We start from the raw sequence: 27,122 nt of genomic DNA, 5'->3' as shown, positions 1-27,122 counted from the left end.
CAGGGCTGAGGAGGAGTTAAAGCAGCCCCATGGTCTGTTAAACCAACGTCCTTCCAGCCCGTGTGTGCACACATGCCGGCACACAAGGGCGTGCAAAAGCTCAGCCTGGGGTGGTGGAGCCCGTGTGCACACACATGCCGGCACACAAGGGCGTGCAAAAGCTCAGCCTGGGGTGGTGGAGCCCGTGTGCACACACATGCAGGTACACAAGGGCGTGCAAAAGCTCAGCCTGGGGTGGTGGAGCCCGTGTGCACACACATGCAGGTACACAAGGGCGTGCAAAAACTCAGCCTGGGGTGGCGGAGCTGCCGAACCTGTCTGGGGGCAGCATCGCTGCTCCTGGTTCCCCTCCAAAATCTGCCTGCACGAGCCGGTGGCATGAGGAAGCGGTGGAAAAGCTGTGAGCACACAGCGGTAAGCGCCGGGCGCCTGGCGACATTTGGGGCTTCACCATGCAACCTTTCCTGCCCTGTGGGAAACGCTGCGGGGAGGGGGGGTCACACCGCATCCCACTTCTGCCACAAACACCAACTGAAATACTGGGCAAGTCACTTCTGCTCCACTGTGGGAGCTACCTGGGCTTTAAGGCTGCAGGAGAAAACCATCAGCTCGCACACAGGTTTCCTGCTAGGATAGAGGTTTCAGCTGGTTATTGCACAGGGTCAGGATGAAGCATCCGCAGTTTGCTTCTGGGCCACAACTGTTGCACATCACATTAAACGTTTTTAAGACAAACGATCCCTCTCTTGCAGTTCTCAGGTGACATCTCATTTCTCCCATAAACAGCCTCTCGCCCTGCTGCCCGCTAGCGGGTAGATTTTGGAAAAACACTTAAAAACTGGCAGCACTTTCCTCCCCACGCTGCTACAGGAACCAGGTGGGCTTTTGTAAGAACACTGTGGTTTAGGGCAGCTGTATCTCTCTGAAATATCCCCAAGGATGGACAACTATCCCACATTTCTGCCTTCTGTGGAGCTCAGCAAATGCTATTGAAATCCAGCACAAGACGTGTATTTTAGAGGATGTAACCACTCTTTTACCGTTTTCTCAACGTTAACTACAGCTGAGCTGCAACTCTCCCGTAGCTTGAAGGCTGTAAAACTCCCCCAGGGCGGGATGCATTGCTTGAGTGTGCCTGTCCAGCAGCAAACAGTCTGACCGTATTTACACCGCGGTTTTGCAGGAACTCACCGTACTGCTCATACAAGTGCCTTGCTTGTGTCATTTTCCCCTCACAAGCAGCATCAGAAATGCCTGTTTCTCAGCGGCTTTACCTGTTCTTGGAGGTTTGCCTCTAGCCAGGGCACCAAGGTCTTTCACTCCAGAAAACAGCATCCCAGGTCCAGAGGTGCTGCCACATTTTTCATCCTGTGCATCAAACAAATATTGAAGCCCTTAGTTCCCATGTAACTAATGGGATGCTCTTGCAACCTCGGGGTCTATCGAAGAACAAAGCAAATAGAAGGATTTCCCTGATGGCATCTGCTGTCCTAACGATCCCCTCTCTGCCTGAACAAAGGTGAATGATTGAGTGTTCGCTAGGAGACTCGGCTTTGTCTTGTAAAAGCAGCAGCGTAAAGTGATTACATTTTTAGTAGTTTTTGCTTTTGTTAAAAAACAAAGTCCATGAAGACGGCAAATCCATTTGCCATGCTCCTTATGTGCAAAATGCAACGTGATTGTTCCTTCTAATGCCAGCGAGAGGACCAGAGTGCCATGGCGATGCTGCAGCGAGACGGCAGAGCTGGATTAGAGGTGGGAAGCGCGCACGCATCCTCACCGAGGCAGCAGCTGCTTCTCCACAATCATTCATCAACCAGAACCCACCAGGCAAGGGGCTCCCTGCTCTCTGCGCTGTCTCTGCACCGAGGACCACACACAGAAGCAGTTGGGCCTTGTTGATACGAGATGGAGTTAAAACAGTGACATTCCTGCTGTCACAGCCAGAGCTGCACATACTAGAAACCTTTCAGAAGAAGAGACAACCAGGCTGCTCGTTGCCCATTTGTGCTCGAACACACAAACCCCGACCCAGTCTCAGTTTGAACAGTCTGCAGAGTGAAAGCTATTCCCATGAGGAATCAGTAATTAATGCATAAGAGTGAACAAACCTGCGGCTGATCTGCAAGCACAATATATGTTGTTGGAAATGGTGCCTGTTACCCAAGAGACACAGCGCAGCTCCTTGCAATCACGCAGGGATTTGTTGAAGGGGTGGACTAATTTCTTGTGTTATTAAGGACCTCAAATTTTGCAAAAGAAGCGGCTGTGGTTGCAGAGGAAGCTTTCCCAGCAGGACCTGAGCAGAACTGAGCAACTCCACCTGTGTTTGCAGAGAGCCTGAGAGAGCAGCCCCGCAGAAAAGCCGGATTCTCGCATTGCCACTGATATAAACGTTCAGCTATTTCATTTGGCAAGATCGATCCTGCACAGGGCTGACATGTAACAGGTAGGCAGGGTTTGCAAAAGGAGTCTAGCTGGGCTCCTCTTCCCAGCAAGAGATCTCACCTGCTGTAATGTGGGAGAGGCAGCTTTAAAGGCAGGACACCAATCTCGCTGTCCTGGCGGGGGTTCAAACGAAGAGCTCCCCGTTAATGAGAAGGAAGTAGGGAGCGGTGGAATCGGGAAGTGCTTTGTTCAGCCCATACGGACAGTTGGCACATAAGGATCTACCGGGGGTTAATCAAAGGCCTGCTAAAGCTCGATGAGAAACCTGCCAGTCGCCATACGAGCCGCCGTCCCGAGGAAATTAAAAATCACGCACCATATGCTGCATGACATGGGGAGGGAGCGGGGCGTCTCGGGCAGCGTTTGCATCTGCCCGAGCAGCCCTGCGAGGGGGCAGGTGCGATGTGAGCTGCTGCGGGGGGGTCCATCACCCGGCAATAACTCGCCTCCTTCCGAGCGGGAAGGACAGTGACGGGGAAATAAGGGGAACCAAGGGGAAGGATGACACATGTTCAGCCCAGCCCAGTGGCAGAGCAGCCGGGGAGGCAGAGCCAATAGCTGCTTTTCATGCTCAGTGAGTCTGTCCACCTCCACCCCCCTCTCGAGTCCTTAAGTTGCAGCTTTTAACTACCTCGGTGTTCAAAGAAAATATGATGCTCAGCGTGAACAGAAGGAAGAGAGCCTGCTGACAGGTAGACAGCATGGACACTGATCCTGGCAGGGCCGGCTGCTGAGAGAGGTACGTGCCTTCCAAGGCAGGGATCTGAAAGCAATCACATTTGGGATGCAAACTCAGAGCAGACTTTAATTTTCCAGCAGGGGGAATATGGAAATCTGGCTCCCTCAAAATGATTCATCCCCCCTTCCCACCACCACCACCTCCCCTCCCCCTGCATCCTCTCCCCATCCCTCCCAGCACAAAACACTTTGCTGCAGTCTCTCCATCTGGGTACCTTAATATTGGGTGTCTTAGTGTTCCCATGCGTGCTGAAGTCGGGCGCGGAGGCTAGCGAGACGGGGGGAGAGCGGCAGGAGACAGGGTGGTACCCGTGGGTTCGGGTATGGGCACTGGCACGCTGGCTGGTGCGGGATGCTGAGCGGGGGTGCTGGCTGGTAAGAACCGTCCTTGGGGAGCCAGGCACTGCCCTGCTCAGTGGGCACTTGGGGTGAAACCAGGGGCTCACCCCAACGGGTGCCTTTCCCCTGACAGGAGTCGGGCGCCCAGCACTCCCAGGAGAGGGAGGGAAGGGGGGCAGGCAGACTGTGAAGCAGGGACATCGGCAGAGCGAGGCTCCCCCCTCCTGGGGCTTCATGCTCAAAGAGGACCCTGAGCCAGTGCTGCGTTCATCTCCCCTAGGACCCCTGCCCTGAACAGGCACTGGTTTGGGGAGAGGGGAGGACAGGAGGCCTGACTGAAGGATGCCTCTTGGATGCACTAGTGCTGGTCATGCAAGCCAGGGCTGCTGTTTGCAGTGTCGGGGGAGACCCTCTCCTTTTGGTGGGGAGGGTATCCGACCTGCTGCTTGGCTACTGCAGCCGAAGGGTCCCTGGCAAATGTCCGGGTGGCATCTCTCTAGGGAAGCAGAGGGTGACACCAGTGTGGCAAAATCCCTTGTCTGGCAGTAGAAGTGACTTCTTTCCCATTGCCATGTGGGAGGCGTTCAGGGCTTGCTGCCCCCAGGATTTCTGTGTAATTTGGTCTCACGTTTTATAAACACAGAGGTGTTTTCTCAGGCACGTCAAAGAGAATTAAAAAAAGGGGGGGGGGGGGGGTGTTTGGGGATCCCCCAACCTGGGCCAGTAGGATCTGCCTGCCTCCTGGGTAGCTTGGAAGAACTTTTGCAGTCTTAAGACAGCAGCTGACACGTGTGTTTGCTGAACTCAGCTTTGGTCTGCTCCGTCCTGGGGACGGGCACGGGGCAGGGTGCTGAGACCAGGGTTGCTCTCAGCCAAGGGGCCTTGCTTCCCATTTGCACCCTCCCTGGTGCCGGAGCTGTTTCTGGTGTCTGTGCCGGTATAAATATTGTCTAACAAACCCTTTTTGGAGATGATGCCATCAGGTGGCGCTTGGGAATAGGCAGCGTCGCTGTGGGAGTCCGGAGAGCAAACACTTGTTGCTGCGAGCTGCACATCGCACGGGGCGTGGGGCAACGTGGCACCCAGAGCCACTCGCCACCTGTGCCTCTGTCCCCACCAGCTGCTGGGAGGTGACACAGAAAGGGAGGACAGACTTTCTGCAGGTGCTGGGAGGGCTGTGCAGGGTGGTGGTGGCTGTGGAGATGGGAGGATGAGCGTGAAAAGCTTTTTCTCTCAGCTCTGGCACTGAAAAGTGCAGGTTTAAATATAGATTATTTCTTCAGATTTAGCCCTGTCTGGCGTGTGACTGCAGCCCTGTAACCTCCTTTGCTTGGGCAAGCGGCTCCATGCGCGCAGCATTACACCGGTCTCTGAAGGAGGCTGTCCGAGGTAAAAGTTTCGGTGCAGTTTAGAGAGCTTTTGTACGCTCGGGAACATTTTTTTTTTTTTGTCAGCCAGACGAACGCAGTGCTGAGCAGAATGTGCCTCTTTGGTCTGGATAAACCTGCTACTCCTGGAGTGGGGCTGCTCCCACCCTGTGACGCCCAGAACAAAACCTGCAGCTGGGCCAGCCCAAACCATCCCGAAGGCCAGATGGGCTCAGGCAACCGCCCATCCCAGGGCACGTAGTGATGTTCACCAGGAGGGAGTGCACATAGCAAGGTCCCGTGCAAAGCTCCCCGCGCCAGGGCCGGCTGTGGGAGCACACAACAAGGCACAGTGCTGCCTGGACTTAGCTGCTCCATCCCACATGCCACCTCCCTGCACCATGGGAGGGAGAGAATCAGCCCCGGTGCTTGGGGACAGCATCAGGTGGAGGCAGCCGGGTGGCAGCCAGGACGCAAGTGACTGGCCACCTTCCAATGCGGCTATCTCTGCACGGTGCTGCTCTCCACTTCCAGCGGCAAGAGGGTTTGCCACCCCGCCAGGGCAGACACAGCCCAGAGCACAGCCCAGCCCTCCCACCCTCAAGGATAACATTCCCACTGACTTCAAACACAAGGCATGCCTGAGAGGACAAAGAGAAGCATTGTAACTGATAATGCGTAGGGACACTATTAGCTACACAAGTTGTTTCAGACATCCCAAATGCGATAGCATTTTTGCAGCCTAGCTTAAGCGTGTAGAGAACAGACAGAAGCTGAGGAAGAAAAGAGCTGCTCAGACTAAAGTAAGAGCATCCACATCTGGGTTTGCATCCAGTTTCACTAAACTAGATCCAATGCAACTTCCACTCGGAGACAAAAAAAGTCATGGGCGCAATCCCAGCTCAGAGGCTAGACAAGACAGCAGGGACCTGGGCACCAGAGGCTTGCCTGCTGTCACTGAGCCGTGCAGCAGCTGAACCAGCACCCTTTGGTGCCCTCAGTGCAAACCACGGGGCAAGGCTGCTTTGCTCAGCCAGGGCCAGCTCTCATGGCTCTCCCACCTCTCCGGCGTGCCAGGCAGCTCATCCCATGGGTGCGAGCAGGCTGGTGGCATCGCCTGGGCTCTCCGCAGAGTGCGATGTTACCAGCAGCAGCCCCTGTTCCAGCGCAAGGGAGCACGTCCCCTGTTAATCAGCATTTAATTAAAGGACATGCTGACATTTGGAAATCAGAAACAACTCTCCTGTGTGGGCTGCCTCTCTCTGCTGCTCGCCTCTTCTCTGAATCACTCCCTGACATTTTGCCAGATTAGGATGTGACTCTCTTTCTCCCTCCTTCCTTATAAAAATAAATTGAAGAGGAGATGCAAAGCCACCGCTGCTCCTGAGGGAGAAGACGTAGGGGACGGGATTTCACTGGGAAAAAATTCTCCTTATTACTGCTGCTACGATGGTGTCTTACAAAGACCCTGACTGCAGGGCAGGTTTTCGTGTGGTAGGCGCCACGGGGATGCTGGGGCAGGGGCTGCTCACCGTGTTGGCATGGGCCAGCTGGTTCTCCCTCTCCAAATCCACACAGCCATGCGGGCATCTCGGGTCCCCACATCAGCACCAAGTGGTGTGTCTCAAGGAATCAAAAGCGGAGGGTGTGAATGCCCTGCAGGAAAACAGGGAGTCCCTGCGGCAGCTGTCCCACTGGGAGCAGGCTGGACCCTTGGGGACCCTTGAGTGGGGCAGGATGGAAAGCCAGGGCCAGGGAGATGCTCAGCATCCCGGCCTGAGCGTCCTCGCCGACAGCATCGCTCCTCAAAGTAGGAGCAGCCGGACCTGGGCTGAGGGCAGGAGTGCTGTGCCTGCCTGCATGGGGACAGGCAGGGCACCCCCAGGACACCTCTCCCCATGTACAGACCCCCTGCCCCCCATGTGGGACGCCCTTTCCCCTTACATGTCCAACCCCCTGCTCCCCATAGCCGGACCCCCTTTCCCTTCACGTTTCCACCCACCTGAGCCTCCCCGCAGCCCCCCACCCCGTGGCGCTGGCCTGGGCTCCTGGGTCCCGTCTGCGGCACAGCTGCGGGCCGGGGGCGACCCCCACCGCCCACCCCCCTGGAGGAGCCGCGTCCCGCCCGCGCCGGCTGCCCCCCGCCTCCCGCACCTTCTGCTGCTCTTGAAACGGGGCCAGCGCTTCTGTTTATCTGTTAGCCCATGCCAGGGCTGGTAAAATGCAAACAGCAGTGAGGGGTGGGGGAGGAGGAGGGGTGGTGGTGGGGGGAACCCTCACCGTTCGCTTCCCCTTGGCTGCTCATTTCAACCTTCTTTCAAGCAGAAATTACTCACATTAATCAAGAGTGAGAATGTGTTTGCAGCCCTGCAGATTTGGCAGCGCGGAATCAAATTCCATCAGTAGCAGCAGGAGGACGGGAGCCTGTATCTCTGCTGTGCACAGCCTAATAGAGCCATTGCCAGAGGAAATTGGATCTGAGAGCTCCCCTAAATTAATCTACCCTTTAAAAAAATGCCAGGAGATCTACATGACAAATGAGCGTTTGCAACGGAAACTGATGCAAACATCCCGCACATCAGATGGGGACAGATCTGCACCTCAGCCAACATCTGCAGGGAAAGAGGTGCACGAGCAATGCCAAGGAGCACCGGTTACCCACAGCCAGGGTGTACGGACAATTTGGGCCCCGGGAGCTGCTGGGACAGGGGAGAGGTGCGAAGCAAGAAGCAATCACTGCGGTTGCTGCCATCAGCCCCTCTCCTCCCAGCAGGCCGGAGAGCTGCCAGAGGCTCAGGGACGCCTTCATCCTATGCCGGCACGTGCAGCCATGGCACCTCCGGAGCATCTCTGGAGAAGCTCAGCGAGGCAGAGCGGGGGCCTGGCAGGAGCGTGGGGCCGTGGAGCAGCACCGGGGGATGCTGTGCCGGTCCCACCGCCGTCACGCCACGGCAGCAGGGCAGAGCAGGGCAGGTGGAGGCTCCCGGGGTTCTGGCGCGCGCACGCCGTGGAGCTGGGGCACAGGTGCTGCAGCTCGCTCCGCTTTAATAGAGCTGCTGCTGCTCCAAGGTGATTGCTACTTTATTGGCTTATTTTTAGCCACGCGGCCAGGCTGAGAGTAAGATGGATGGGTCTTGTCTTGGGCAAGACTTTTGCTTGCAGTAGGACCCCAGGCACGAGGCGGGAGTGAACGCTTTGAAAGCTGCCTTGCAAACGGCTGGGGTGATGCTCCCCGGTGCGGAGCAGGGAGCTCACCGGACCCCCTCGGCTCCTGCCCCAGGAACAGTCATAGGGTGGACACAGGCTGGGCTGTGCCAGATTAAAGACCAGTATGAGCTGGTGCAGGCTCCCTGCTGCTGGGCTGTTACCTCCAGTGAGGGACCCCCGATGCAGTGTGCTTGCAGCATCTCCTGGTAAAATCCAAAGACCCATGTGGCGGTCAGGGTCTTGTCTGCCCTGAGGGTCTCCCATCCCAGGGATCTGTCTTCTCGCTGGTGCTTCTTGGGAGCAACCGGACAGCGGGAATGCTGCTGAGCCCCAGCTCTAGGTGCAGCCAGGTGCTCCCTTGGGAAGGGCTGATCCCTGAAGCCCATCTAGGCAGCACCGATCGGGTTAACCCCTCTGCGCCACACACCACCCGGCTCTTGCAACAGCTCTGCTCACACAGGCATGTCCCCTGCACCCCTCCATCATTTTTCAACCATGCACAACTGAAAGGCTTAGCATCTTTGCTCTGCTCTCAGCAGCACCCAGTGATGGAATCTTGACCTTTATTTCCTAGGTTTATTAACTCCCTGCCCCTGTTCGTGTGGGTTCAGCAGGGACAGGCAGTGATGAGACAAGGAGCATTTCCAGTGCTGCTTTGGGACTGCTGGGAGTCTTCCCCAGGGAAAAGCAGCACCCGGCTGGGCTGGATGCAAGATCTGGGTGCGAGATCTGGGTGCTTTGGGCGCAAGGGTAGGTGCAGGGTGCTGAGCAGTCTGGCCAAGCTGGTCCAAACTGCGTTGAGGAGCCAAGCAATGCTCATAGCACAACCCTTCGCTTCTCTTTGCTCTAGAGGAATGTCCCTGCGGAGGGAAGTGCCTTGTTTTGTGCGTGAGCTCCAGGTTGCTGCATGTTGAGTTAGGTTTGCAGCCTAAGTGGGCTTGCGTGATTGCAACTGGGCAAATAAGGCTTTCCGTGGTGACTCTTGCTCCCTGAATAAATGTGCTTCTGTGGGGTTTTGTTGTAGGATGTTTATTCTCTTGCCTACAGAAAATAAGCAGACAAGTGTCAGGATATTATGGCAAGGGGAAAAAGAGATACCTGGGTAGCCAGATAAGAAAGAGTGTGAACTCGTTTAAAAAAACATCAAGCATATGTAGACAGTGCATGGCAGTAACTGGGTGTCTCTGTCCCCCGCAGCGGCGTGCGGACCCGTGCTGCCCGGGGAGCAGTGCCCGGGTGTGCCAGCACTTGTGTGCAGCTGCCTGCAGCGTGGCGGGAGCTGCGGCCAGCAAGGCCGCAGGGAATATTGATTAGTTTTACAGTGTAACCTGACAGAGCCTATTCTGGTGATGTAATGAAGATGGATGATTCCATCCTCTTGCCATGGTGCTTTGGGGAAGGGGAAAATTATTTGCTGCATCCTGGAGGGATGCGCCGCGGTTCTCCATGCCTCACTCCTGTATCTCATCTAATTTCCACCTCTCACTGGTTTTTTTCTTCTTTCCATCCTTATGGCTCTCTGCCTTCCCTCATCCCAGCACCCTACTGTCTCACAGCACCACTTGGGTCTGGTGCTCAGGCTGGGAGGCAGCTGAGCCTGGTCCAGACCATCAGGGGTGCAGAGCTCACTGCTGGGACGAGCTGGGAGAGGACTTGTTGCAGATCTTGGCTGCCCACAGTGGAAAGCTCTCCTGCTGGTGCTCACCACTGCTGGAGTCATGATCCAGCCTTACACCACAGCTCACCTCTCCCTCCTCCTTTGCTTTTGTTCCCTGTCTCTTGTTCTTCAGCCCCTGCCTTTGCTTCCCCCACCAGCACCCATCTGCAGGTCCATCTCCTCCTCAGGGCTGCTGCCGCAGATGAGGCAGCCCCGAGCATCCGGCTGCCAGCCCAGCTTGCTGCGAACACATCCCACCTCCAGCATGGGGGGAGACCTCCACAAACCAGCCCCGCTGGGAAAGCCTGTGCGTAAGCCAAAAGCCCCATCCCAGGACCTCTTAAATGTCAGTTAAGTGCAGCTCTGTGAGGTTGATGAGCTCCTTTCACAGCCTGATCTGAGCATTTTGGAAACCACGGGCCGTGTTTTTTTCCTCCACTGTCCAGCAGCTGTGAATCCTTCGTTACAGTAACACCAGGCTCAAGCAGTTGCATGCCAGAAGGCAGTTATGTACAGTGATAAAAATGATTTAAAATTGGTCAGGGTTTTAAAAGAAAAAAAAAAAAAAAAGCAGCTCATAAATTATCAGGTCTTTATTTCTCTTCTAGCTTTTACCCTTTAGGATTCACGTTTTCAGGCTTTCCTCAACAAACAACACAGTTGGAAATGCTAAGGCATTTTTATATAAGATCTGAGAATCCTCCAGAATCACAGGGCTGCGGGAAGAAAAAAAAAAAACACCAACTGCTGTAATGCTTGAGATACGATCTCCAGAGCTGCCAGCACCCTCTGCAAAGTAACCATCTCTACTACATCTTCAGAAACCTAACGAGGCTCATTGCTATCTTCCATCAGATCCAAACCCCATCGCTTCACAGACCTGATGCTCAGAAGGGATCGTCTGGTCTGACTTGATGTGGGAGTGATGCCCAGCAGCTCCATCACTTCCAGCTGAGCTCCAGCTTAGGAAAACACCCAGTCACGGAGTGAGATTTCTGCAGATGCAGAGCCCTATCTCGAAGTTTTAAAACTTCGAGCCTGTTCAGGCTGTTTTGGGGTGGGAGCTCTGGTGTTCCCATTGCTGCCCCATGCATCACCCAGTCAAGTTTTTTGAGGTGATAAATAAGTTCTTGTAAAACCAAGGGGGGAATCGTCCTGCAGCAAACACGTGCTGCCTTTCCAGCCTCATGAGTCCTCCTGGATATTCGTAGAAAAGTGATTACACTTTTTCTCAACTAAGGGAATTAATTTCATAAGTAGTGCAACTCCACCACAAGCAAAGAGCCGGCCACGGCATTAGGGAGGAAAGGATACCACAGTGCCACATAATTTTGAAGAAAATGCATCTAAAAATAAGGGACCCCAGGTACCTACCCAGCGGTAACTGGATGCAAATGCGTTACGAACACAACAATTAACTTTTTTGTGGTCTGCAGTCCTTCCACTGGCTGCCAGCCTGCTTTTGGGGTGACTTTTGGGGAAGAGCTTTGGAGGACCGATGTGGAGGCAAAGCCCAGGTGGCAAGGAGCACACCCTTGCATTTCACAGCCACCTTTTCCTCCTGTTCCCAGCTCGCTGCTTCAGCCTAACATCTGGCAAAGTTGCATACCACGGGCAAAGCAAACATCGCTGCTTATGGCAGGCCAAGCTGACAGTTCCTGTGAGATCAGCCCCGCGAGCATCATTTCTTGGTGATAGCTCGCTCACAAAGGAAAGAAATGGAAGCAAATCTTACATGACACATTTATTTTTGTCATCTATTTATTAGCTCAGAGCAAAAGTCCTGCTGCGCTGCATTATGGGGATTATGCAAATGAGGGACATCAAGACAATTAAAAAAAAGCCCAAGTGAGCACAATGTCAGAGCCGAGCAGATGCTGAGAGACAACGCAGCCCTGCCCGGCCGCTCCTGGCCTGCTACAGCCTGGTGGCATGGCTGGATTGCCTGTGCGGGCAGCCCCGTGCCACATCCAATGTCTTGCCCCATCCGGATGCTCCTGCTCCTCCTCTGGCTTGTGCAGACAACCCGACCGAGCGGGTCATTAGGCCGATCAGTTAATGAGCTGCTCAACACATCTCCAAGCGTGTTGCCCTCCCGTGGGGCTTCGTTTGCTGCCCCTTCCCTGTTTTGAGGGAAGGATGCGCAGCGTGGACCCTCCTGCATCCTCATCCCATCGCAGGTGCTTGCTGCTCTCACCCAGGACGATGCAGCCAAAAGCAATGGTTAGACTAATCCTGGGCAGAATTTAGATTCAAAGGGTAGCTGAGGGGGCTACCCAGAGAGCAGAGCACAGGGAGGGTCCTTGCTCCCTCCAAGGGACCTCCCGGCTCCCCAGGGGAGGGCAGCCCAAATCTCGCGTCCTGGCACGAGGGGAGCCGGCGTAGGGTGAGGTAATGCCATGCTCATGTTCAGTTGGGAGCTGCCACGGGAGGAGGATCTGGCTCGCTCCACGGGTCTGAAGCCTGGCTAAATCCCCACTGAATCACCCGTTGTTACACTGACAGCTTGGGATTTATGAGAGCTAAAGTAGATGGATAGCGATGAGCAGGGGGAGGAAAAAAAAAAAAAGGTCCCAAATCCGACTTGTCTTTGCTTCAGCAAGCCCCAGAGGACTCAGGATGTGTGTTTGGGGATTTAATCCTGTCTGAAACCCTCTATTTTGAGACAGAGGTGGAGGGAGAGCTTAAGGCATCTGAAGTGCATGTTGATAGCTGCAGCCAAGCACAGCTCCTGCCCCAGCAGCTCCTGGAAGTGGGAAAACGCTGTTTCTCAAAAGCCTGTGGAAGAGCACAGGCAGGCTGGTGCTCGGAGACACGGCAGGATGCAGGGAACAGCCAGGGAAACACGCTTCCATCCTCACTCTGCTAATTACACTCATTAGGGAAGGAATGCTGCCTCTGATTTCGAGCTATACCAGCTATTTTTAATTTCCCTGCCTGCTGAAAGCACACACCGGAGCACTCGGGTGGTTTTTTTTTTCTGGAAACGGCTATTTCTTCTCCCAGGTCAGAAGCTCTTTTGTGTCTGCCTGGCTGGGAGACGGGGCCGAAGACAAAGCAGAAAGGGAGAAAGCGGGAGAGAGACGGGATGGGGAGAGCCAGCATCCCTGCCCTGGGTGGGGTGTATGCCGAGTGGGTACCCGGCATCCACGGTGGGCTGCGTGGGGAATGGGAAGCTGTCGGTGGATGGGAGCAGCAGGGATGCAGACGTGTGCGCGGCTCCGCGACCCAACGGGGAGGGCGCGAGAGACGGCGGATAATTTATGCACTAACCTCAGATTGGGGTTGCGGGTGGCCGTCCCCAGCCGGCGTGGGAGGGAGGCCTCTTCCCATCGCCCCTTCCACCCGCCTCCTCCCGCCCTGCAACCACACGCAGCCACACAATCCCCTTACAATTAGGAAGACACCTATTCAGCACCGCTCTGGCATCACTGGGCTTTTGTTCCTTCTCTTCACTGCTGGCAAAGCTCTTCTTTCCCTCCGCACGGCTGTGTGCAGCGCTCGGCGGTTTGTCAAGTTGCTTTTCATAATCTCCACCAAAGAACTGCAGTCCCGCTGAAGTCCTGCGATTGAGGCGGCGGGGAGGAGAGAGGAGGAAAAAAAAAAAAAAAAAAAAAAAGGAGGAAAAAAAGTAAGACAGCATTTTTCTCTTTCTTTCTTTGTTTGAAGTCTTGCCTGGAGGAGTTGTGTGTGTGAGAGAAGGAGGCAGTGAATAGCAGTGGGTGCACAGGCTGCACGCTCGGTGTACGATGGGCATTTGTAACAAGCACATGCGAAGCACACGCAGACACCTGCATCCATCGGCTCCCATGTGCATGCGTTACCTGTACAGCTCCCCCCAGGGACTTAAACTCTGTGGGCAATGCAGAGCATCCCAAAGCAATTCAAGTCCTTCATCTGTTTATTGTGTATGTTGAAAATGTGTTTGTGTGTGTGTGTGTGTGTGTGTGTATGTGAATATATGTATTCACATCTGTTCGCACCATGTTGTAGCAAATGTGTGGCATTTGCTTGCAGTAGTTACATTCTTGTGGAGATATAGCCGAAAAAAAAATAATCATTCCCTTTGTTTTAGATGAGAATAATCACCAACCAACATATAGTGATCAAAATTTGTCACTATATGAATGTTTGTGGAGATGTGTGTATATATATATTCATGTGTATTTTGTTGACACACAATTACATGCAACACATGTTAGCGTACTTGTCAGCTAAATTACACGTGAGCTCTTTAACTGTTGGATTTTGGTATGAAGCATGCACTTGTATGAGTGTTCCTGTCTATGAACATATGCTCACGTACATATATGATAAGTTTTTTGTCTTACTCAAGCGCCACACGTGAAGGGTGTGTGTGTTTTGTAGCACTGGGGGGTTGCGTGTGTGCGCAAACACTTTTGCATTGTTTGTATCGCATATAAAACCCACATATGAACCCCCGACTGCAGGCAGAGAGAAGCTGCCTGGTACGGAAGAGTATTTTCCTTTCTGATGAGTGTGAACCGAAGGGCGAAGGGCAGATATGTTGGTGCTTGTGCCTTGCTGAATATCACTGAATGCTGTGAGAAAACAGCGTGAAGTGCCGGTGTGGTCAGAAGAGCTGGGTGTGCTGGTGGAACTGCATTTGAGCAATCCTTCCTCCGGCTGCAAACTTGCAGCTCCGACACCAGTGCTGGGTTTCGGCACAGCGGAGAGGGAGGCTCTCCGGGTTCTCTCCAATGAGGTAATCCCAAAGAAAGATAAGGGAAGTGGTGCATGTATTAACCTGAACGGTGATGTCAGCGAGGGAAAAGGAAATTAATTGCTGTGAGATAGGAATTGCCTTGATTTCGGTGTCGTTTGATTCCTGCCGTTATTTCGGACGTGCTGGGTTACTGAAACCGAAGGGACTCTGGCGATGGGGTCCTGAGGTCTGGCAGGGTCTGGGGAGACCAGACAGTTCCCAATGGCTTGTGCAGTGATGTGGGTACTGGTGTGCAGAGACTGTGTGTGTGCAAGTGCCTGGGCACACTCGCGTGTCTGGACTGCGATAGACTGTTACGGAGAATAATAATTTTTCTCTGCTGGAAGCTTCAGCAACAGCAAGGAGAGGAGAGGGCAGCAGAGTCCCCCGAGCCCTGCTCTGAGGGGCTCCCTGCCCAGCGGGACCCAAGGGATGTCCTCTCCTGCTTTTTGCAGAAGACTGTGTGTCCCCAGGGAGCGGTGGCAGACCTTCAGCAGCAGGGCTGGGCGGGACTGGGCTGGGACGGTTCCAGGCAGAGAGAAAAGGCTCAGGGGCAGTCTTGGGGCACCTTCACACTGAGCTGTGGGTCTCCCCGTGGGGTTCATCTCCCCTCCAGGGGTGGCTGTCCCTTGGGAGGCAGCAGTGGGTCCCTGGTGCCCTGTCCAGCAGGGTGAGCAACGGAGGAAAGGTCTCCAAAGTGGAAAAGAGACACTTTCTCCAGCAGAATTTGTCCTTATGCTAATAGGTGTCACATTATGTCACGAGTCCCCGATGACTTGCCAGCAGAACATGACAAATCACTGCTAACAGTGAACAACAGGGCCAGCAGCAGACGAAACACAAATATCTCACATCTGCATCACCTTGGACCTGACACAGCAGATGCACCCACAATGCTCCCCAAACCCCACCACTCAAGGTGTACAAACCCCCCTGTAGGCACGGATGCCACCGGTCCCTCTCCACGCGCTGTCTCTTATTCCAGTCCCACATTCCCCACTCCCAGGGCGCGCTGCCCTTGCACGCTGCCTGTTGCACCGAGCTGCCGATGACAGCAGAGGACATGGGGGGAGGCTCATCAGGAGGGTCATCCTGAGCTTGGCTTTCAGGAAATCTTCCTTCCAGGGCTGCCAGCTCAGCAGCACGATGGCAGAGACCCCACAAAGCCTAAAGCAAGAGCAAGCTTGACCTCTCGGTGCCGAGACATGGTTCACCAAACCCCCGGGAGGGCGTGAATAGCTGCGTGAGGCTTAACCACCGTTCTGCCTTGCACACACCCAGGCACACAATGGCAGCTCGCACATGGACAGACCATCAACTCGTCCTGTTTTGATCTGTCACCCCAGCTCTGGCTAATCTTCTTTAGCTGGCAATGGGGAGGATCAGTGGGGGTGTGCAGGGAGGGTCACCCCAGCCCCACAGCTCTGCCAGCATCGCTGCCTTCATCTGCCACCTCTCCTTGCCCCACTGGCCTCACTCTTGCATCCGAGGGAAATCCCCAGTGGGAAGCACACCAGTGTCCTGTGTTGCAGCCAGATGGGGTGGCACAGGACAGCCTGGATGGGAATATCAGCTGGGAATCCTTCAGTGCACGAAGAGGTTTAGTCAGGGGGGCTCTGGGCAATTTCTCTTGTTTGTGCCAGTGAAGCAAAGGAGCCTCGGTGGGTATGGGTGGTTAAACCCTCTCTTCAAACACGGTGTGAAGCTGAGGTGTGAATTCCAACTGCTGGCAGTGGTTTCTGCTCTTGTCCCAGGAGGGATCCAGGTCTGTGGCTTTATAGGAGCTGTCTGAGCCCCTGCGTGTGATGGTGAAGCCAAAGGCAAAGGGAGTTTGGTGTCTGGTCTGCCAGGGGAGGGGGAGGGCACCCTAGCAAAGCCGCTTTCCCCAGCACTGCCTGTCCTTAGTGGGTTCAGCCCTGATTTATGGGGGTGGGAAACGGGCTGATCTCTTTTCTTCTTCCCAAGCTTGTGCCCAGGGTGATGACCCTGAAGTCACTGAAGTCACTCGGGGCAGGTTTGAGCCCAGAGAAGTGTGTCCCCAGGAGAGTTGAAGGGGCTACGCTGGTGCAGAGGTGATGGTTATCCTGCCTTCGCCTTCTACCTCTGGACAAAGTGCCCCTGTACCCCCACGGGGCTCTTTTCTCACCTTCCCCCTCGAATTCCTCCACCTCTTTGTTCCCTCTGCTCTAGCTGCTCCCGATCGCTGAACCATCCCCTTCAGCCTGCCGGTTTCCCTCTCCCTCTGTTCCCAAGTCCAAGTTGCTGGAGATGGGAGGGGAGCAGCGCTCGCCCCCCTTGCACACCTCTGGGCGAGGGACCAGCCCCTGCGCCAGGCAGGATGGCTCGGGCTGCAGCCCCCTCCGCACCCCCTGCCTTAGGGACACCGCCGCTCATCAGCCCTGCGCGCCTCCCCGGCAAACCTAGACAAATTCCCCCCTGGCTACTGCAGCATCTCCTGCCTCACAGCCCAGACTTAATTACAGCTGGGGCTGCGGGAGCTGAAATATCTGTGACCAGGAATGTGCTAAAAGGCCCGTGAGGATCTTGTTAGCGAGTGACTTACCTGGATTCCCGAGCTGCATTTGCCCTCTCTTAATGGGCTGTGTGGCAAATTGATGGCTAGTTTGCAGGAACAGATCTGGGTCATTATCTCATCCCTTCCCTCTCTGCTTCTCTCATCCCTCCACCTTGAAAAAAAGCTGGAGGACACAGCAATGCTTTGCAGTGCGCAGTGGGGCTGAGCAGAGGCGGAGCGGAGGGGTTTGGGGTTTGGCAGGATCATGTGGGTTGTGACCTGAGACGCACAAGTAATAGTCTTGGGGTCCTGGGGCCAGACATGCCGCTCCAAGGGTCGCTCATTTCAGGTGCAGGTCCTCTGCTGAGGACTGATCTGTTGGTTTGCAGAGCACAGAAGCACCAAGGGGTCATACCAAAATGAATTTATTCTGATTTTTTTTCAGCAAGCTGAGAAACAAAACCATCTAAGGTTAGAGAACATTTTGTTTCACCCAAAGAAAATCCTTTCATTACATTTTCAGTCACCTAAAATACATATTTTCGGTAAAAATGAAGGAGAGCTGGAAGTGACATGCTGTTCCAAATGGGAAGTGGGAAGGAAAGGTTGCAACTTCTCAGAGCTGATTTTTTACCCAGAGCTGACTGGTACAAACTAACTGGATTTGCAATACACTCCTCCTGGCTCAAACTTGCTTGTTCCAGGGTGAACATTTCTGCTCGCTAAAGCAACCTCAGGCATCCATGGAAAAGCCAGTCTTGCAAGAGCTAGGTGCTGGGCTGAGCTGTGCTGGGCTGAGCTGTGCTGGGGCAGCTGGAGCCCAGCTCCGCACGCCCCGGCCCCCTCAGCACATCGTCAATCCCAGTTTTCCTACACACATCCCTGAGTTAGGGAAAGCCAGCCCCTGGACCACCAGGGAAAACACATCTCATGGGCTGCCAGGGTGTCAGGGAGAGGCTGCACGAGCAGTGTCTGCTCTTCTGGAGAGGGGTGGGCTGAGCATCCCCATGGATGCAAAGCAAAGTGCAAAAGTAGCCAGAAGACACAAGGATTTCTTTTCTCTCCTTAAAACAAAACAGACCAGTTTTATGCTGTATTCTGTGTTTTGGAAGGAGCGTGTGATTGCACATGCACCTGCAAAATTAGGACTATTTTGGCCCTTCCTGAGCCTTTGGATTTTCTGAGGCTGCCAGCGCATCCTGCGAAAGGAGCCTGGGCTCCGTCTTGTCTCTCCCTAATGCAATGCTGCAGCCTTGCAGCCTCGCGGCAGCTGCTGTGCACAGGCTGCGATGCTGTGATTGCTGTTGTTGCTGCAAACGTGGATTTGTTGAATGCATCTCTCCGGTGTGTCTTGATAAGGGTGTTGTAGACAGCGTGTCTCGTTGTCAGATGCCTGCTTTGGGGAGCGACGGGGAAGCTGATCCTGAGCTCACCATTAAGGATGCACTGCGTGATCTGGGGTGTCGCTCAGCTTACCTGGCCTCCCTTTTTATTGTCTCTAAGAGCTGGGGGATTTTATAGAGCATTCTGGAAAGATTTGGATCGTATCTGTTTTGTTAAAGCAGCTATCAATACAAAATCAGGTGATGAGAAAGCTGATTAAAACCCATAAATAACCCCAGTATTACCCTATCCACGGGGCATACAAGTGACAGACAGTGTGCACCTTTAGCTGTACAGAGCACCGATACGACAAATACTTTTGAACCCCCTCTTCCCCAAGCAGATGTTTCTTTAAAGCCAAAAAGTCCAACCATAACGACTTGGAGGACAAGGTAATGCATGCTGAAGGCTAGGAAATGACATTGTTACAATGACAAATATTCTCCAAATGCCCAATTCATGATCCTGGGTGCCTTATAAATGTGATTAGTAGATCTAATCTTGCTGTGCTGGAGCCAGTTGTCAAGACAGCTTGAAAATGGATCGTTGCCCAACTCTGACTTCAACTGCTCCCCAAGTTCTAATAGTTAATGTTTAAAAACTAAACAAGACTTGGGTGCCACACGCCCTGCCCCAGGGCATGAGCCAGCCCATAGCTGGGGAGCGAGGGGCTTGGCAAGGGGGGAATTGCAGATGATCCCCTAAAAGAAAGGCTGATTGCACCTTCTTGGGATGCAGCTAGCATGGATCTCTTTGGAAAACAAAATCCTTTAGGTGTACCCAGCTTGGTCAGGCTCTGCTCTTGAGTTTCTATCCATCTGTCCATCCATCTGTCCATCCTGACCGTTTCGGTGGTCGGGTATGTATTATATCTCTCCACCTTGCGGTGGGGATGGAGGCAGCCCCAGAGAGGCTCTGTGCGTGTCTCAGCTCTCCCCACACCTGAGAGGCAGGCAGGGAGCAGGGAAAGCAGGGGATGAGCCCTGAGAGAAGGCGAAGCAGTGCTAAGAGCCCTCGGCTCCAGGGAGGTTTCCTCTTGTCCTGTAATTTTGGGTACTGTCACTTCAGGTCCTGTCATACCAGCACCCCTGGGGTGCTGCTCCAAAAGGCGATGCCCACACGTGACTTTCTGGGTGCCAGTGGGAGCTGCCAGGCGCAGCGTTTTCTGCAAACTAGCTAGAAAGGCAGGAGAGTAAGATTTCCAAAAGCCCTCAGGTGCTTTTGGATAGCTGCGATGGTTCCTAGGCAGGTTGTCACAGCATCTCAGCACCCTCCAAGGACTGGAAAAACCAGGGTAAACCCCCCCAGTGCCCCTGGCTCCCCGGGGAGCGAGGCTGGTAGCCTGCTGAAGACAGCAAAGCACTTTTTAAAGCACCGGTCTAAGTGCTGTGAGTCTCTAAGTTGCCTCTCATGCCTTTACCCAGGATTTTCTGGGGGATCCCGGTGGGGACGTGGTTTCAGAACAAGCTGGTGCTGCTCAAGCTTTTGCATTTTTGGGGCAGCCTGGCTGCAGTGAAGGCTGTGAGGACATCGTGAGAGAGTCCCCAAGCTGCCGCCCGCCTTCCCCACCGCCCAACCTGCCCGAGCAGCCCCCACCTCCCACAAACCAGCGCCTGGGACCAACAGCACGGGAGAGGCTTTGAGCGTATCCAAGATACAGAGGATTTGGGCACCCTGTCAAATGTTCTCATTGTCTGACCCTTGTCCAGACGCCAGTAAAACCCTTTGGGAAATTCCCCCTCCACCCAGTGCACCGGCTTTAATTACAGAAGAGGAATGCGAGGCGCAGAGCCCTGCTCCTCCCGCCCCTACGCTTGGCTGAGCGCTGGGTGCCCGCACGCATTCCCCTGAGTTTGGGGTCTGGGGGGGTGGGTGGCAGGGCTGGGGGACAGAGGGGGGAGTCAGAGGGACCACAGGGAAGGACAGCAGCGGAGACAGGCTCTGGGTGCCCCTGCCCGGTGCCAGCGGGACGCTTCCCAAACCCAGGGTGACGAGTGGGGGGCTTGTCCCCCCCGTCCCACTCTGGCAGCAGTACCCGAGCAGCAGGACATGAGTAATATACATCCCACTGGGGGAGTTAGATCAAAGGCAGTGAAGTAGATACAAGAGGTTTCTGCTTCACAGACCAGAGAGGCTGCAGTTCAATAGCGCCTTTGTTACCGGCTCTCCGGAGCTGGGGATGGAGAAATACCTGACCCCCGCTCCCTCCCTCCGCTCCCGGCCCCTCGGTGCACAACCATTTCAAGTATGCGACCGCGCAGCGAGGCACGGTGGGGACGTGGGGACGGGGCGCTGGGGACAGCAGTGGGAGCAGCTGGCAAGGGAGGAGCTGGGGCTTCAAAAATGAGACCCCCCATAGCCAGCCGGGGCTCGGAGGCGGTGGGGCAGCTGCCCCCTGGCAGCGCTGGGCACCCGCTTCCCCGAGCATCCCTGCGGTGCCCGGGTTTTGCTGGCAGGGGACAGGGCGAGGCGGGGAAGAGAGGACGGTGCAGGTGATGCCACAGCGGCTGCCATCCCAAGGCTCATGCTGGCTGGCATGGTGCCCTTCCCGCGGAGAGAATGCCACACTGCCAAAGGTGAGGTCAGCCGCGCTCGGCCGGCGGCTCCGGGCTGTCCTGGGGACCCTGCGGTGTGGTGTGGGGCTGGTGGCTCGTGGACAGGCATGTGTCCTCATGCCCCGACGCTGGGGAGAACTGCCCTGCATTTGGTGCAGCCTCCTTGGGAAGGTCTTGGGTGCCAAGGCAGAGGCACAGGGCCATCCCAAAGAGCCATCACATTCGGCTTGACAAGCTTTACTCTCCGCATGTGCGACGTGCAATGAAATGGGGGCTGTCTCCTTAGTGCACCCCTGGGAGCAAAGGGTGGGCTGGTGCCGGAGCTGGGGGGCCGAGACCCACGCAGGGCTCCTGATGTGCACGCAGCACCCGTGGGCTTGTGTTGGGGTGTTTGCTCGCAGACCTCCCCAGCGCAATGCCTGCGCCCCAGGGCACAACGCCGGGCTGAAGCCGTGCTCCTGCAGAGCGGGGTGCGTCGGGCTGCCCGGGGGTGCACCGTCCTGCAGCTGCTGCCCACAGTCGAAAGAGGCCAGGATGGGAGTGTGACTGTATCAGGTGGGGCACACAGCGGCCTTTTTGTCTTGCCATTCACATACGGGAGTTAAAAGAGGAAAGACCTTGGGAAAACGCCAGTTCAGAGCTACTCGTGTGCTTCAGAAGTTTGGTTTGTAGGTCAAAGTCATGTTCACTGCTATTATGAACCGCAGGGTGCAAAATCCTTCCTGCTTCCCAACCTGGTTGCTGTATAGTTTTAGAAACATTGAATTTCCCAAGGATTCTTGCTAGGGCAACAAGAAAGGGAGTTTCCTAGACTCAATAGCAGAGCTGACCTCATCAGCTCCTGGCAATTAGCAGTCTCTGTTGCTGAACAAGCCAGCAGGAGAAGAAAATGAAGGCAGAGGCCAATGCTTTCCCAGGAACAACGGGAAGTTTTGGTGCCACCAGAGGAGCTCCCTCAGGTGCAGGGATGTGCAGAGGCTTTTGCTAAAGAAAAAGCTCTGTGTCTGGCTCTTGGAGGAGCTGCTGGAGCAGCTGCTCCCCACGAAATGCATCACCTTGTCCTGAGATGCCTCTCTTGTGGGTACAGAGATGGAAGCTCCCCCGAAAAGGCTATGGGGGAAGGCAGCAGCGGGGGAAGCGAGCAGGAGGCGGGTTTGCAGCCAGACCTTTCTTTAGCCCTTTGTCTCAGCCGACAAAGGCGGGTCTGTTGGGTGCACCTCTGACTGCTGAGCATCCGCAGCCTCTGCAGCCAGGTGGGCTGGGGGGCAGCGGGGCCACCGGCAGGTTTTCAATTCCCAGTTCTGCTGCTGAGCGACTCTGTGACTGTGGGCAAGTCCCTCGGTGGCCTGGAAGGGTCGGATTTTTCCAGACAGCTACAGGACAGGGTACAGCTATACCCCAAGGTGAGCGCTTTCCCCTCTTGCTTGCAAAAGGGATTTACCCTCTGGGCTCCTGGGCTGCTGCAAGGGAGGTGGCTGCCGAACAGCGAGGTGCTCCTCCGTGGAAAGGAGCATTTGATCTGCAGGTGTAAATCTGTGCTGCTCCATTTGCAACCAGACCAGCTATCTGGTTGATGCCTCCAGGTTTATTTGGATCCTTAAAAGCAGCACAAAAAGATGTGATGGGGGATACCATCTTACTGCCAGAGATAAGGTGTAGCTGTGGCCTGGCCACTGGGAGAGTGAAAATAAACCATTTCATTGCCTGCTCCTTGGATGTGCTGCCATTGATTCAGGCTATGGCATGTTGTCTTTTAAGCATCACCTCTGCTGCGAGAGGCTGTTGTCCCTGCAATCACAGTTCATTACAGCCTTCAGAGCAGAAAAAGCAGAGCGCTGGGTCCTCCTCCCAGGGTCAGGCCACCACGCTGGCAGGTTGCTGCTGAGGCGACAGACAGGGCAGGTTTGGCTCTCTCCTGCCTGACCCAGGGCTACCCCAGGAGAAACCACCCTGCGATGCTGAGGGGCGTTTTGGCTGGGAGGGTCCCCTATTTTTGGGGTCCCTGTGCAGGGAGGGAGGGGGTGATGCTCCCAGATGGGCACAGGGAGGGTGGACAACTTAGATGGAAGGGTTACTTCCCCCCCCCTCCTTTACCTTTTCCCCTTTTCTTTCCCCAAAGACTGCTGGCTTATCCTGGGTAAGCCCTCTGCTGTGGTCTATGGCTTTTTATTCCTATGTGATTGCTTTTCCTAACTCATGTAGGGCGAAAAGCCATGGGCTACACAGAGGAGGGACTCCACCTTCCAGGCACCTCTGCAAACCGCATGGACCCCTGATCCCTTTTTAATCACTCATATTTATTTGGTAACAAATAACAAGTGAAAGGGGGCATTGAAGCCTTGCAGGGCCTTAGAGGTTTAGCAAGACGGATGGGCCAGGGGGTGGCGAGCAGAGGGAGAGACAAAGGGGGACGGGGATGGTGGGGGGCATGGCCTTTCAGGCGCCGTCGTCCCCATTCAGAGCTGAAAGGGCGCTCAGCGGCGCCGGGTGCTGGCGAAGGGGGCTGCAAGGGCGGCGGGAGCAGCTTTTCTTTGGCAGCGAGCTTTTCTCACACGGTTCAAAGCATCCCCACCTGCAGCCCTGCAGAACAAAAGCATCAGGCGGAGACCAAGGGCATTTCCAAGGGCCATGGCCGCTGCCTAACCCAGCACTGACACGGCTCCAGGTGATGGCAGGAGCCCTTTCTACTGTTGCCGGCTCCCTCGAGCAGGGGCTCACAGGGGGCTGAGAAAAGCCCGGGTACCTCCAGCCTCATCTCCCCACCACACCGTGTCCCTTCCAGGAGTGCTGCAGACCCAGCGGGTTGTGCAGAGCCTGGAGCCACCCAGTTTGCACCAGGCAGGATCCGTCCCCACAGTGCCCACGAGGCCACGGCCAGCCCAGTGCCACGAGGACAGCGGAGGGGAGATGGTGGCTGGGAGCACATGAGAAGGACAGGCTTAATCATACAGTGGGACCTGGCAAATTTGCACTTTTTAAATGCACAAAGGCTGTGAGCAGAGCAGCCTGGCAGAGCTGGGCTGGATGGGGTGGGAGAGTCAGGCACCGCTGCAGACCCCACTACTGCAGACCCCACCACCACAGACCCCACCACCACAGACCCTGCCACCACAGACCCCACCACTGCAGGTCCTGCCACCACAGTCTTCACCACCACAGACCCCGCTTAGCCCCTGTCAGCACCCAAAGATCACTGGGGGGGGGGTTACAAACCACCCTCGCCAAGCAGGAAGCGAGCAATTTCTCTATTATTTTTTTTTTTCTCACTTCCTGAGCTTTGAGTCATTAGGTGTCAGGCTTTCAAGTTTATTTCACCAGCCTGGAATGCATCTTTAAAAATAATAGTCATTGAAAAAAATGAAAGCTGAGATTCAGCTGTAATCCCATGACTCAAAGAGGTGTGGAAGGAAGAAAATCATGAAATCCCATGAGTTCCAACAATGAAAGCATGAGAGCTGGCAAGACCGTGGCACATAAATCATCAAAACTAAACACCATCAGTCAAAATGAAAGGAATTAAGCCAATCTCACCAGGCTGTTTTAATTATTTTTTAATGAGGATTTGCTCATTCAGAAAATTCACCCATGACAATGGCCGCCCCAAGCCATTCACGCTGAGCAGGACCCATCCTTGCGGCAGACACGCATGGCTTGGCCCCGCCGTCCCGCCCCAGGGATGCTCCGGACCCGGCACAAGGTTGGGGATGGGAGCCGGGAGCCAGGGTGCCATCGACCGCCAGGAAGGGGAGAGCAGGGTGAAAGAACCAAAAATACGCCAGGAGTCCCATTTTTGCCATTAGCTTTGTTGCAACCCAAAACGTTGCGCTGGGGATGTGACGAGCCAAAGTCTCTCTGGATGGTCCTGGGGGGTTAGCGGGTGCTGCGCTGTGGTGGTCCCCCGAGGGGGGCACAGCCCCAAGCCTCCCAGAGGACCCCCTACCATCACCAGCAGCGTTCCTGGAAGCACTGGGGGAAGGAGCTATCGGGGAGCGGGGATGCTGGGGCAGGGGCATAGACCCCATCTCTGCGCGGCAATTGCAGAGGGATGCAAACGCCCACGCTGGAGCAGCAGCCGCCCCCATTAATATTTCGGTGGCTGTTGGACAAAGTGGCTCAGAGCAGGATTATCGGCAGCCTGTCTGCACTATACCGGCGAGACACTCCACCCCTGAGAAATGCTCCTACTACCCTTTATGCTATTGATTTTTCTTTTAGCAAGGCAGGCATTAAGCAGGAAAGAAACAGAGGGGGCACAACCCACCGCGTTTCTGCGGTGCTGTGTTCAAGAGCAGGCGGGACGGGAGGAAACCCTGTGGGCACGTTGGTCGGGGTGTCTGGTGGTCAGGAGCCAGGGCTGGTGACTTTCTGCCAAATCTCTTTCTTACCCTTGTTTGCCCAGCTCCAGTACCCCCCGAAAATGCACAAGGGCTTAAGCAGTGAGATTTGACTTGTGGTTTTCAGTCTCTTTGATCCTCAGGGGGACACCCAACTGGGGCTTGCAGGAGGCGAGGGGGGAGACACGCATGGGACAAGTGTTTCGATGAAAGCCCTGCCGTGCAGAAGGCATTGGCAGGGACACCTGGAAAAGGTCCATGGTGAAGAGGAGATGCTGCCAGCACCAGGTGAGCTCTCAGCTTGTCTGGCATCCACCTCCCAGCAGCACCTCCAGTCACCTTTCAATTAGCGCAGCCTCTGCCCGTGGCCCCATGTGGCTGCGATTACTGCCCACTTCCAGGGCTGGGCAAAGCAAAAACCTTCGTCTGCCCTACTTATAAAACATTGACAGCATTAAATAAAACAGTAGGTCAGGTTGGCATTTTCAAAGTATCTTTGAGAACTTTGGCACACACCTGTTATTAAAAAGGCAGCAATCAGAATCCCATCCCTGGTCCAGAGAAGCGAGCTCGAGGAGCAGCCGCTGCGAAGGCGCTCCCGTCTCCCAGAGCTCCGGGCAAAGGATGATGCTGGAGCAGTCAGACCCCTCCAGCAGTCCCTGGTCCTTCCTGAGCTCCCGGGAATGAATGTGCAGAGCAGGACAAGCTGCTAATTACAGATAATAACTGCCATTTATGAGTGAGGCATCCATCGTCCCGGTTTCCTCCAGGAGCTGGGTGTGGAGCTCCCGTATCCCAAAGCTGCTGGTGGGTGAGGCACAGGCTTGTCCTGTGCTGCCCTGCGGGGAGGAGAAATCATAGAGTCATTTAGGTTGGAAAAGACCTTTACGATCATCAAGTCCAACCGTGATGCTAGGTATAAGGAGTTTTGGAAGCCTCCCCATGAAATCTGAAGTTGTTCCATGAAATTCCTCCTGACTTATTCAAGCAATAATATCTGTTTAGCCCCAAGAAGATAGAAATTCCCAGCTGCATGGCCCGACACAGAGCCCCCACACTGCTGTGCCAGCCCCCCGACATCCCTCGTGGCAGCAGCCGTAATTCTGGCTTCAGGTAGGCAAGGGCCACCCAGCTGTGTGTGCACGGGGCACCAGGTGCCAGATCCTTCCAGGGCAAGCAGGGATTTCATCCCACATCCCAGTGCACGGGCTGGGGTCACTGCCTGCTGCTGCCTGGGCAGGGCTCGGGATGGAGTTCACCTCCGTGCAGCGCTGATGATGTGCGGGAAGAGCAGCAGAAGCAGCACCAGCTTCTTGCTGGGTCACCCAGCCCCGTGGATGCTGGTCCCTGGAGATAACTTGGGAAGAGAGTGCCAATTATTAATATTTTAATTACAGCCACATGATAATGAACTGAAAAGCTGTGGGTTTTAATCAAAGCTGTGACGTCACCCAGCCCTAATGGGACACAGCAGGATGCCCAGCACTGCACCACCAGCACCCAGCCCCCCAGAGGGTTGGTGCACTGGGTGCACTGGGACCTCCTATGGAGAGGATGATGCTCAGTGGGAGCCCAGAGAGATTTTACAGCTCAGCCCTGCTCAGAGTGCCCAAAGAAGGTCCAGGGCATTAAAAATCACTCTGCAGCCCACGTCCCCAACAGGCTTTGCGTGAACAGCTTCCCCAGGGTCTGATCCTGGCTGTGTGATGTTATTGCGGGGTATTTACCCACCCTCGGCATCGGAGGGTTCAGTTCCACGAGTGCTGCTCCCACACAAAATCCAGGTCACTTGGCTGCACCAGTGCTTTTGAGAAAACCTGCCCTCAGTTAGCTTATTGAGAGCTGGAGGAGGT

At 55.1% G+C, this 27,122-nt stretch overlaps 1 protein-coding gene across 4 annotated transcripts in view; it reads left to right on the top strand.

Annotated features, from left to right (window-relative positions):
- BLACAT1 (BLACAT1 overlapping LEMD1 locus) overlaps positions 1–27,122 on the top strand; it is a 39,170-nt gene continuing 12,048 nt past the window's right edge. The window contains exon 1 of one of the 4 annotated variants that reach the window (XM_080367400.1): positions 1–3,187. Coding sequence is in view for 1 of the 4 variants with exons in the window: in XM_080367397.1 (XP_080223523.1) it covers positions 20,940–20,956 (17 nt within the window). In the remaining 3 variants the exon portion in view is untranslated. Of the gene's footprint in view, positions 25,558–27,122 lie in introns of all 4 variants that reach the window. The other 3 variants (XM_080367399.1, XM_080367397.1, XM_080367398.1) reach the window with 3 other exon arrangements.

This window comes from Falco punctatus (genome assembly GCF_963210335.1).
Source record: "Falco punctatus genome assembly, chromosome: 17".
Lineage (NCBI taxonomy): Eukaryota > Metazoa > Chordata > Aves > Falconiformes > Falconidae > Falco > Falco punctatus.
Note: the sequence above shows the minus strand (reverse complement) of the source record. Positions and strands in the feature narration are given on the sequence as shown.